Source organism: Cryptomeria japonica, chromosome 3, assembly GCF_030272615.1.
Source record: "Cryptomeria japonica chromosome 3, Sugi_1.0, whole genome shotgun sequence".
Classification (NCBI taxonomy): domain Eukaryota; kingdom Viridiplantae; phylum Streptophyta; class Pinopsida; order Cupressales; family Cupressaceae; genus Cryptomeria; species Cryptomeria japonica.
The window spans coordinates 618416713-618430111 of record NC_081407.1 but is presented as its reverse complement, the minus strand read 5'-3'; the positions used below and the strand labels follow the sequence as shown (position 1 = coordinate 618430111).

Sequence of the window (13399 nt, the reverse complement as noted above, 5' to 3'; positions counted from 1 at the left end):
CCGATACCACCACTAGAGGAGGTTGACAATGATGATGACTATGATGGTGATGGATGACGATGAGGGGGCCGATGGGGCCAAGGTGTGGAGAGAGGGAGGAGAGGCCAAGGGGGAGATAAGGGAGTAGGCCAAGGCAGAGGATAGTTGGGTTGAGGTGGGGATGGTGGTGGGGATGGTGGTGGAGATGGGAGGGGAGGAGGAGATTCCAGCAGTCAAGGAGTGAGGGGTAGGGGTGGTGGTTGGTGACAAATTCTAGGTCAAGGAGAGCCTGTACATCTAGAGGCCATGGAAATAGTTGGAGGTGGGGATGAGGAGGAGATTTCTGATGATGGATCCGATGTGGAGACAGAGTCAAAGGAGTTGGGAGGTGGGAGAGTAGGATTGGGCGACATGGGCTTTGATGATGATGATGAGGAGGAGGAGGAGGATGTTCAACCTTTGGTACGATGGAGGAGGATAGAGATGCCCCCGCCAGCCATAGGATAGGCGAGCTCTTCACATGCACTAGTAGCACAGGTCCCATAGGCTCCACAACCTCCCTGAGTTAGGATCATAGTACCCTCACATTAGCAACAGGCACAAATAGAAAGATTACAGTCCTTAGTGCAAAAACTTTAGACTCGGTTACTACAGGCACAAAGATAGATCACGTGGTTGTAGGAACAGGTGGCATAGTTGACAGTTGAGAGGGATACAAAGATAGAGAGGTGGGTCCGCACAAAGGAGAGAGTGCAGACATTACAATAGGCAGTCACATAGGGTGTCACAGGGGTATAGAGCGGGCTGCATATTATAGGAATATGTACTTTCAAGTCATGCCCCCAGAGCAGCGAGCTCCTAGTTATGATGCTAGTCCTCAGTGTGGGAGCTCCTAGAGATAAGGAGGTGGTGAGGGCGTGATGGGTCCTAAGATAGATCCTCCTAGTGGTAGTGTAGGTGCAAGGTCCAGGTAGTCAGATTCAGGAGGCAGCCACTCTTAGCTTCCTCCATGATGATGATGTTGTACTCTTGATGTATTTTGTTGATTATACAAACATCATTATATCTTTGATGATTCCCTCGAGATGTAAATTATTGCATGTTGATGATCATTGATAGATGTTGATGTCTCTTGATTCATAGACTTTGTTATTGATGTGATATCTAGGGACTTTGGACATTTATTGCTTCACTGATGATTCGTTCTGACATATACCTTTGATTTTCCCTTGGATCAGCATGGATCACACATGTGCATGATGATATGATACTAGATATGATTCTACATGTTATGGATGCCTCTATTTTATGAGCTACATGATATGCATGATTTATATGACTTTTGTTTTGATAATGCAGATGATTACCTATGTGATGTGTGTGATGATGTGATGCTAGATATGCTTCTACATGTTTTGAAGGTGACATGCTTATGATGTTTTAATGATCATGCTTAACTATATATTTTGTAGGTGATATGCTTAAATGTTATGAATGCATGCCTTTTATTGTGCTGCTAAATGCAATGCATGAATGTACATAGATGAATATGTGAATGCGTTTAACATGTTTTTGTTCCTTTTGTATGTTTTTTATGATGTTGTTTAACATGTAAAATGTTTTTGATATGATCTGGTAATGTTCATGTATGTGAATGTACTTTTATATGAGATGTAATGATGATGCATCTAATCCAATTTGATTAGGATATGATAATGATGTAAAATGTATCTTGAAAATGAGATGACAATGATAATGATATGAGATGTATCTTGAAAATGAGATGACAATGATAATGATATGAAAATGCAACTAATGCAATTCTTAATTTATGCACAAAATGATATGAAAATGTATATGTAACTAAATGTGATGATATGAAATGAGCTATGGGAATGCAATGATAATGTGATCCAATGCAACTTTAACATGATATGATAATGATAATGGTAATGCACCTAAATGCAATCTTAAAATTATATGAAAAATGATAATGATAGTGCAATCTAATGTAACCTTAATATGATATGAAAATGATAATGGTAATGCAGCTAATGCCAAGCTTAACATGCATTCTTGTTCTCAATGTTGCCATCTATTGTGATCAAATTGCCAGTGCTTCCCTTTTTTTCATCATTGAGCCTTGATTTGTTGAAAGTTGATACAAGCATCATGGTATAATTGAACCATAACAACCTGAGTATAACTTACATGGATTTTGATATTGCAAGATGACACAAGCGTTGAGGTATAATTGAACCAAGAAAACCTGAGTGTTGCTTGCGTAAAACAAACAAGAGTTAACCTTGGTCCAATACAAATCCAAAATGTCCTAAGTGATATATTGCCTGATCACGTTGTAAGACAAATTTGTATAGTAGAAGGCTTCACTCCCAAACAACAGACACAGAAAACATCACATTCCTTCCTTGCTTCTCTAGTCTTTGAGACATCCTTGAGTTTCTTAGGAGATATGATAAGCAAAAATTAACAACCATAGGTAAGCATGCATGCTATCTAAAGTATATTATTGTCAAATAAAAAATCTTGCAAATAGATCTTTTGTTCAGTTGAAATTAGTTCAAGTCCTTGATGTCTATCTTTGATGGTTGTGCTCGTATGTTGCTATGTTCATTGTTGGTTGTTCTGATCCTTTTTGTCCTACTACGTGTTTGGTCTGGTGTCTAAACCCATAAGGAGAAATAGCCCCAGTGAGGTTAGTATTTTGCCCCTTGCTTCCAATACTATTTCAATATGGATATGTACACTAATCTCAAGCCATGGTGGCATATGATTCAGATAATCAAGGATAGTGACTACGCTAAGTATGTCCGGGATAACATTGCATGTATAAGAGTTTTGCAATGGCTATTGGCTTAGATCAGATGAAGCCAAAGATATGATACGACTATTAATAGATAGAGGAGCTTCTCTATCAACAAATAGCGTCCGTTACTAGGTTTTCACCACTTGTTTTTATTGCACTTTTTTATTTGTTTTTCATTTTTTTCATTTTTTTTTCTTGACTTTTTTATTTTTTTAAATTTGTTTTATGCCACAAGGTGCATGTTTACCAGGTTTTCACCCTAGTGACGATTTTTATTTTTTTTTCGTTTTTGCTTGATCAATGCATTGGACGATTCAAGTGTAGAATTTCTTTAGATGGATGTTGTTGGTTGGCTCATCAAGCACATCCCCTTTTGGAGTTGATAATTGATATGCCCCTGATCCATAAGCTGATATAAAGACAAAATTTCCCAACCAGTTAGGTTCAAAATTCCCCTTCTTTTCCCGATCTTGTTGATTCTGGGGATTTTCTTTTAGAACTAGATCACCAATTTTGAATGCCCTTAGTATGACCTTGTGATTGTAACTTCATCACATTCATTGTTGATATGCCTTGAGATGATTGAAGGCGCATTGGCGGTGTTCGTCTAGAAGCTCTAGCTCTTGCAGTCTGTTGACTCGATACTCTTCATCTGGAATGAGGCCTTTCAATGATACCCTGAGTGGTGAAATTTCTACCTCAATAGGTAGAATAGCTTCTAAACCATACACCAATGAGTATGGTGTATCTCTTGTGGGTGTGCAGATACTTGTTTTGTATGCCCAAAGTGCGGGAATACGATGGGCATGCCAATCTTTACCAGCATCATTCACTATCTTCTTGAGGATCTTCAGGATTGTTTTGTTTGAGGCCTCTGTTAATATGGTGTTGAAAAGAGAGGCTAGATATGGAATCGCCAACAAATTTATTATACATCTTGATTCTTGAAAGGTCATCCATTATCTATGATAATAGAACTAGGAATGTCATACCGACAAATGAGATAATTTAAGATAAAAGAGGATATTTGCTTGTTGGTAATAGTAGTCAATGGGACTAACTCAATCCACTTTGTGAAGTACTTAGTGGTTTTGATGATAAACTTGTGACCATTTGATGAGGAAGGGTGAATCTTTCCTACGAGGTCAAGTTCCCATTGGCAGAAAGGCCATGATGTAGTGAACGGTTGCAACTCCTGTGTTGGTGCATGTGTAAGATTGCCATGAATCTGGCATTTTGGACATTTTCTGGCAAACTGATATGATTCTTTCTCCATTTTCATCCAATAATATCCCATCCTTAGAATTTTGTTGGCAAGAGCAGAACCACTTGAATGTGTGTCACAAATACCTTCATGGAACTCATGTCAGGCGGAGTCAGATTAGTTATGATTGAGGCATCGAAGAAGAGTACCATAAAGACCTTGGCATAAGTCTGGTGGAAGGGTATTTTCTTTTAGGTAGGTATAGATCTTTCCATAGAGGGGGGAATCAGAACCATCTAGGGTACATATGACTTGGGATTCCAAATTATCGCAGGTGGGGGAAAACAATTGCTCTGCCAGGAATTCATAACGATTCTTCTTGTATGGCCTTGGAATCTGCTCAAATGTGATGGTGGTCATTGTGTCAACAACTCTGTTGTCTAGCCTTGGAATCTGCTCAAATGTGATATGCACAAAGTATTTCTTAAAATCATCCACCATGTGTTTGTAGGGCATCAGCTTATCATCCTTCGTCCGATAGTCATCATTGATCTGATTGATAATTAATTTAGAGTCCCCATAGACTTTTAGTTCTACGATTTTTCACTCCATGACTACTTTGATACCTATCACTAGAGCTTCGTACTCAACGATATTATTGTTGCATGGAACATCAACTTGTAGGTTCTCGTAATTGTGTGTCCTTCTGGAGTGACGAACAAGATGCTGACACCTATTCCATTTTGTGTATAGGACCCATCAAAGTATAGGATCCATTGTTTTGGTGTAACAATGAGCACATCTGTATCTAGAAATTCCACATGTAGTGGGTGTTTGTCTAGTAGTGGTGCTTCTGCCATTTGATCTACTATTGCTTGTCCTTTGATAGCCCTTTGTTCTATTTATTGAATGTCGAACTCCCTTAGGATCATGACCCATTTTTCTGACCTCCTTGTGAGAGCGACTTTGCTGAGTAAGTATTTTAATGGGTTGATCTTTGCCACTAGCTTAATAGTATGAACTAACATATAGTGTCACAACTTTTGGGAAGTGAACACCACATCTAAACAAGCTTTTTTGATGAAGGTGTAATTGAGTTTGTAGCCATTCAACGTCCTGGTAATGTAATAAATGGCTCTTTCCTTTCTTGTCAAGTCTTCTTGTAGTAGTAATGCCCCTAGTGACACTTATGTTGCTAATATGTAGAGAATAAGTGGCTTGCCTGCTATTGGTGGCACCAAAATAGGTGGATTCATGAGATATTGCTTGAGTTGATGGAATGATTTTGCACACTTGTCCTCCCATCTAAAAGATACATTTTTATGAAGTAGATGGTTGAATGGGAGACATTTGTCCGCCAGTTGAGCAATGAATGTTCTGATAGATTGTAGCCTACCTTGAAGAGATCGTAGTTGACTAATGTTCCTTAGAGGTGACATTTCCATGATGGTCTGAACCTTTTTGGGGTCCACCTCGATGCCCTTTTCTAATACAATGTAGCCCATGAGTTTTCTAGATGTGACCTCAAAAACACACTTTTTAGGGTTTAATCTGACATCGAATTGCTCTAGTATCTAAAAGATTTTGTCAAGAATGTCCAAGTGTCCCTCTCTTATGAATGATTTGGCTAGAAATTCATCTACATAATCCTCCTTAAAATTATGCATCATATCATGGAAGATTATTGGCATTACTCTGTGATAGGCCACACCAACATTTTTCAAACCAAAAAGCATGACATTCTAGCAGTATGTACCCCATGGAGAGGTGAAGGCCATTTTATCCTGATCTTCTGGAGCTATCTTTATTTTTTTGTAACCTGAGAAAGCATCCATGAGTGATAGCATTTCATGTCCTGTCATGAGATCCACAATTGTATCAATTCTTGATAGAGGAAAGCCTTCTTTCGGAAAAAGACTTGTTGAGGTCCCTAAAGTCAGTGCAGATTTAGATGCTTTTATCTGACTTGGAGACCGACACAATGTTGGAAATCCATCCTGCATAGTCTATAGGTCGAATAAAACTGACATCTAGTAGTTTCTTTAGTTCATCTTTGACTAGAAATGCCACATGTGGATTCATCTTTCTGAGTTTTTGTTTAATGGGCTTAGCTCCTGGAGTGATTGATAAGTGATGCATAATGAGGTCTAGATCAACTCCCAACATATCTGCATAAGACTAAGCAAAGTTGATTTGTTTTTCCTTGCAGAATTTGACGAAGTCGGGGCTTTCTTGTTTTGTTAATGATTTTGTCAGATGTATGGTTCTTGTTGCTACTTCAGTGTCGATATTGATTGATTGAGTTGTCTCAATCAAAATTGGAGATCTTGTCTAGCCCGTGGGAATGCAAACCCTATTATGATGGAGATGTTACGAGGTATAGCAGCCCAATTGGAAGTCGTGGAGACATCCTAGAGAATAGGCCGACATATTGAAGATGTGAGTGAAGATGAAGGAGAAGAAGCCCCGACAAAACAAGAAAACCTACCGACGGTTGATCCAGATGAGGAAAGGTTTTTGAGGGTTTTGAGTAGGGCAAATACTAAACCTCATTTTATCCCACTAGAATATGATGGAAAGTTACATCATATTCCTGATAATTGCATGAGATCTTTCCATGCAATCTCACCACTTCCTTGAAAATAGGTATGCTACATGTAATGCATTTGATGTATTCTTAAAAGGTATGAAATGAGCCATCTTCGAGAATCTATCCACTACCACAAATATAGATTCATTCCCTCTCGCTGTCTTAGGCAATCCAAGTACAAAATTCATGCTTATATCCTCCCAAGGTCTTACTGGCATTGTCAAAGGTTTATACAATCCCACATTCTGACTACTACCCTTTGCAAGTTGACAAACTCTACAACTCTGCACATATCTCTTAACATCCTTATGAATCTAGGGCCAAAAGTACTTCTCACTCACCAATGCTATTATTTTGTCAATGCCAAAATGTCTAGCTAAACCTCCACTATGCTTCTCCTTTATCAGATTCTCTCTTATAGAACTCTTAAGTATGCACAATTGAACTCCTCTGAATAACATCCCATCCTGAATGAAGTAATCCAACCACTTGCTTCTATCTACCATAAAGGGTTCTCTACATGTTTTCCAAGGTTCTGCAAAATTTGGGTCATCATCATACGAGGTCTTCAAACCTTCAAATCCTAATACTGTCACTCTCATCTCTGTCAGAAAGTTCCTTTTCCTACTCAATGCATCAACAACGTTGTTAGATTTCCCACTTCTATGCTTCAACACAAAGATGTAACTATGCAATAATTCTACCCATCTCATATGTCTCTAATTCAACTTACTCTAACTATTCAAATACTACAAAGCTTGATGATTTGTATACAACACAAAATCCTTAGGCAATAAGTAATGTCTCCACTTCTTCAAGGCTTGAACTATGGCATAAAACTATTGATTATACACTGAATATATCCTCCAAGCATCATTCAATTTCTCATGTAAATAGGCTACTACTCTCCCTTCCTAACTCAAGATTGCTCCTATTGTTGTTCCACTTGCATCACAATCCACTTGAAATACTTTATTGAAATTTGGTAAAGCTAACACTGGTTTCTCAATCACTTTCTACTTCAACAATTCAAAACTTTTGTTTTCTCCGGTGGTCCACTTGAATTCCTTCCAATCTCTTCTCATGGTCTCAGTCATAGGGTTACAAACTGAACTAAAATTTCCATTAAACTTTTGGTAAAAACTATCCAATCCATGAAATGATCTTACCTCTCCAATGCTTTCTGGTGTAGGCCATTCAACAATTGCTTTCACTTTCTTGGGGTCCATCTTCAAACCATCCTCAGATATCAAAAATCCCAAATAGACTAACTTATCCTTCATGAAAGTGCACTTCTTGATATTGATCAACAACTTCTCTTCTCTCAACCTTTGCAAAACTTGTCTTAACTACAACAAATCCTCCTCTTTTGTCAAACTGAAAATCAGAATATCATCCAAATACACAATAACAAACTTACCCAAGAATTTCTTTAATACCTCATTCATCAGCCTCATGAAAGTACTCAGTGCATTATTCAATCCAAAAGGCATCACCAACCATTCATACAGTCCTTCATTTCTCTTAAATGTTGTCTTCCACTCATCACCTTCTTAGATGATATCCACTCTTCAAATCTATCTTTGTAAAGTATTTTGCTACACTCAAACAATCTATTATGTCATCCATCCTAGGCAAAGGAAACTGGTATTTCACTGTGATCTTTTTTACTTCTCTGGAATCGGTACACATTCTCCACTCTCCATTCTTATTAGGTGCTAATACGACCGGTACTACACAAGGGCTCAGACTCTCCCTGATCAAACCTTTCTTCAACAACTCCTGCACTTGTCTATTCAGTTCTTCATTCTCCGCCGATGTCAACCGGTGTGCATCTTTGTTAGGCAAACTAGCTTTGGGATCCAAGTCCATGTAATGACTAATACTTCTCATAGGTGGCAATCTATTAGGTACATTATCTAAAATGATGTCTTTATATTCTATCAGCAAATCTGTTATCTCTCCCGAGTGTTCTCCTTTTGGTTCTGGTTTCTCAGTCTTCTTAGGAATTAAGACAAAATACACATTCTCATGTCTCAATCCATCTAGGAATTTCCTTCCATCTACCAAACAGATTCTAGCATTCTTACATAATTCATTCTTCAAAGGTTCCTCCAAAGGCAACAAGATTTGCTTCATCCCATTGGCTACAATAATGTGTGTTATTCATCCCATCATGTATTGCTTGTCTATCAAACTACCAAGGTCTACCCAACAAAAGATGACAAATATCCATAGGCATAATATCAAACAAGACTTCATCATGATAATTACCAATTTTAAATTTCATCAAACATTGCTCACTTGCTAACAACTTATGTTCATCCTGAATCCATGGTATCTGATAAGGCTTAGGGTGTTTCAATCTCTCCAATTTCAGTTAATTCACCATCTCTTCTGAAACAACATTATCTGAACTACCACTATCAATAACAACTTTACAACACTTACCGGATACCTTACATCTGGTCTTGAACAAATTCTTCCTCTGCAAGGGCTCTTCATCTCCTCTGGTATGACACAAAACTCTCCTCGTCACCAATAGTTCTCCATCTTCTAGTTTATTGTCTGATCTGATGGGGTTTTCTTCCACCATTGTTTCTCTTCCGGTATTCTTTGTCTTCATCTCCTCTGGTATGACACAAAGCTCTCCTCATCACCAATAGTTTTGCATCTTTTGGTTTATTGTCTGATCCTGTGGGGTTTTTTTCCACCATTGTTTCTCTTCCGGTATTCTTTGTCTTCTTACACTCGAATGCATGATGTCCTTCTCCTTCACACTTAAAGCAAGTTCCTCTAAATGTTCTCTTGTCTTGTCTTCCAAAATTCTCATTCTGGTAACCTTCCGGTTCTCTCCTCTAGTAGAAATTTCTATCATTCTTACGGTATGAATTACCTTCTTTGTTCACTTCCTTCTCCTTGTTCTAATCTGTACTAGGTCCTCTTCCTCTAGTATATCCTCTTCCTCCTTGAAATCTTCCTCCGGTAAACCTTCCATATCTGCCTCTCTACCTCTGCTCATGTCTTTTGTTTAACTTCTCTTATGCTTTTAGGGTATACTAGTAATCCTCTTCAACACTCTCCAATTTGGTCAAACTGAGTTCATCTTGTATAGACATCCGCAATCCATTCAAATATTTTTAATCTTGTTCAACTTCATCGTCAACATGTCGGGATCTGATATTCAACTTGTAAAATGCTTCGGTGTACTCCTTCACACTAGATTCCTTCTGTCTCAAATTCTGCAACTTTCGAAACATATTCACTTGATAATCAGCTAGCATAAACTTTGAATTCAACTTAGAAATCATTCGATCCCATGTCTTAATCTTCTCTCTACCTCTTCTATGTCTATCAACTTGGAAATGCTCCCACCAAAGATATGCATGACCTTTCAACCGGGTACATGCATATTTCACCTTCCTCTCTTCAGCAGTGTTTTCAAAATCAAAATACTTCATCTCCGAGATCCAATCCATCAATTCATATGATCTAACTTTCCATCATATTCTGGTGGGGTAAAATGAGGTTTAGTATTTTCCCTACTCAAAACCCTCAAAAACCTTTCCTCATCTAGATCAACCGCTGGTAGGTTTGCTTGTTTTGCCAAACCTTCTTCTCCTTCATCATCACTCACATCTCCAATATGTTGGCCTCTTCTCTGGGTTGTCTCTACAGCTTCCAATCAGGTTGCTATACCTCACAACATCTCTATCACAATGGAGTTTGCATTCCCACTTGCTTCACCATCCCTATCTCCTCTTTGCGCCATTGTTCACGCTAGTCCTCTGCAGCTATAGGTTGGATCTGCAATCCACCACCCTACAACAAAATTTTCAGGAAACACAACCTCCAGAACAAAACTTCGCTCTGATACCACTTCAAGAAATCACTAGTGAGGAGGGAACTCAAAGAGATCAATCTAGACTGGTCAGCAAGAGTAAACACAATGGAAACACAAAGATATGATGGAGGCAATGAAGAACAGATTGTTTTATTGCATGAAAATTGATTACAACCAACCAGTAACAACCGGGTTACATCATAGTGTCTCACGGGCCTGGTAGAACATATAGAATAGGTCACAACTAAGACCTCAAATCTTAAGATCTATCTTCAATGAGCAATCTATCTACTTGAATCTCTCATGGATTGCTTATGATGCGCAATTACAATTATATATATATCGATCCAAAGGATCTAGTTGGCCCAAAAGGGATCAAAACCCAAAGAACAAGACCTAACGTGTAAAATAACAAGGTCAGCGTCTACCAAGGGATTCATCCAGAAAATACAAAGGATGAAATGTAGATCACTAGAAAAGGTTGGCTATAGGAGTTCAGAAAATACAACACCACAGGAGCCCAAATGATCTCCACAAGCTGAAAAACCTGTTATAAGGAGAGGCAAGGAAGCAAATATAGAAAAACAAATACACAAAGAATATGCTCAAAAAGAGAGAGCTCAATATTCACAAAAATATGTAATGTGATTCTTACAATGAAAAGAATGAACTCAACCTTTAATAGGTCAAGAAACCCTAAAAGGGAAAACCTAGGTTTGCACATAATAATTAATTATATGCACCTAAAGTTAGCTTAAGTGTAAAAGAGATAAAGGGAACTTAAATAATTAAACAAATAATGTTAAATTAATCAAGTAAATACCCGAATACTTTAACACCCCCCCTTAAGCTAGACTTAGGGAGAAGCTAAAACCTAGAACAACTACTGAAAGCAATAAAGATGGGTCCCGACAACAAGGCCTGATCAGGTACCCAAATACAATGAAATCTCTATGAACTGGAGAAATAGAGAAAACCACATGGGAACAAAACTCTACTCCAAAAAGAGATGAAAAAGAACACCACTGAAGCATGAAGAACTTGCAAACTCTGTCGAAGAATAACTGCTGATCTGAAGAACCTCCACTGAAATAGAACATGACCAGGTAGAGAAGATTGTAATCTACATGAGTGCCCTCAAATGACACTACTCGAATCAGATGGAAAACAAGGCAAACACTGAAATCGAAGATACAGATGGCATGAGAAACCAAAGCCTGAAGAGTTGATCAATCAAACCACGGAAGCATTAGAACCAACAAGATAAACCTCCCCATAATGCGGAAGAGGGAGAGGGACAGGTACACTGAAAAGAACAGCCAACAAGAACTGCCTGATGAAGAACCAAGAACATCAAAGGTGCTGAGAAACGTGCAGGGTGTCGTGGAAGAAACACTCACTTGACACACATCATGAGGTGAATGTCATGGAAGGAACACTCATTGGACAAAGGAAGATGGCAAACAACAGGCAAACATCAACCCCCTCATGGCACTTTATCAATAATGCATGTACAACAACGCACAAGATGTGCATGATCCCAAGTAAACAATGCATGATGGCACTTTATCTCAGTGCGTTTGCATAAATACAATGCTACAATGATAAGAAGACTGGAAATAGAAACAAGAACCAAAATAGAGACATCCTACCCAGAGAAGAGATCCTAGGACCTGAAACAACCAAGATATCCAACAGAGTGCTGAAAAGCAAAAAACTGAATAAAATATGCAAGGAGTAGAATCTGGAAATAAAACTCATATGGCTGGAAAAAACATAGCACACGCTTTCCAAAAATATAATTTTTTTGAAAAACGAGTTCAGATGCTCATTCTACATCTTCTGGAGTGCAAAAAAGAGACCTCACTTTGACTGGAACTAGCTTTCTGACGCCTATTTGTTTTTGAAAAAATGACTCTGTATGCCCAAGATAGAGCCAAAAAACCAAACCCCCCCTGAAAGAGGCCAAAAAAGGAGGTCTGGTGGCTGTTCGGGTGGAGGAGGCCAAGGAGCGGAGCTCCAGTGGTAGACGGGTGGCACTCCAGTGGAGGTCGGGCGAAGCTCTGATGGGCAGATGGAGGCCGGCAGCGGCGCTGGGTGGCAAGGAGGCTAGCGGCGATAGTGGGCTGGGCAGTGGGGGCTGCAGGCAGTGGCCTGGCGGCGCGGGAGCTGTGGCGGACGGCGCAGCGCCTGAGCGCAGTGGCGGGGCCAGGAAGCAGCAGCCGCAGGGAGACCGGTGGCCACAGGGAGCGAAGCGATGGTCGAGCGCCGGCGGGAGCCAGGGAGTCTACAGAGAGCCGCAGGCAGGGCTGTCGCGGGCCGGTGGCCGACAAGGGCCGTAGGACCGGTGAAGCGGGGCCCATGGCTATCAGATTTGGGGCAACAACAGGGTTAGGGTGCCCCACGGTACCCTGTGTACCGTGGGGAAACCCCCCCAAAAGATTTTTGAAAAAAAATTTTGAAACCGTATTTTGCTTTGTTGTTAAAACAAAAATTTGAAAAATCAACAAAGCGAAATTCTGACCTGCATGCCGTAAAAAGGCAAAATATTTTTATTTTTTTCAAATTTTTTTCTCGAACTGCGTGTCAAGGCTGTATGACCTGGATCTGGAGAAAAAATACTCACAGAGGCCAGGAACCAAAATAGGTCGAATTTTATATGACCATAGGGGTTTTCGGGCCTTCTGAGCACGATGGTGAGGTCTGTTTAGGCCCAAAGTACTCAGAAAAAAGGTCAAACCCTAGGTACATAAAAATAATCCTGAAACCCCAGATCTGCTTCCAAAGCAAAAATTCTCAAAACAAGAACAAGTAGCTACAAATTCGAAGCTTTGATACCATATAGGAGTTGAGAAAATACAACACCACAAGAGCCCAAATGATCTCTGCAAGCTGAAAAACCTGTTACAAGGAGAAGCAAGGAAGCAAATACAGAAAAACAAATACACAGAGAAT

The 13399-nt window shown here is 39.4% G+C and overlaps 1 protein-coding gene across 1 annotated transcript; it reads left to right on the top strand.

The window, feature by feature from the left end:
• The first annotated feature begins 285 nt into the window (after positions 1-285).
• On the top strand, positions 286-12786 carry LOC131874276 (uncharacterized). Its single transcript, XM_059217569.1, has 2 exons — positions 286-441; positions 12445-12786. Exons 1-2 carry the CDS (start codon positions 286-288, stop codon positions 12784-12786), a joined length of 498 nt encoding a protein of 165 aa, XP_059073552.1.
• Positions 12787-13399: the final 613 nt, after the last annotated feature.

Coding starts and splice junctions, on each gene's coding strand:
- LOC131874276 (XM_059217569.1), top strand. CDS start 286: ATGGAAATAGTTGGAGGTGGGGATGAGGAGGAGATTTCTGATGATGGA. Junction 442..12,444: donor AGGAGGATGTTCAACCTTTG/GTACGATGGAGG, acceptor GTTCGGGTGGAG/GAGGCCAAGGAGCGGAGCTC.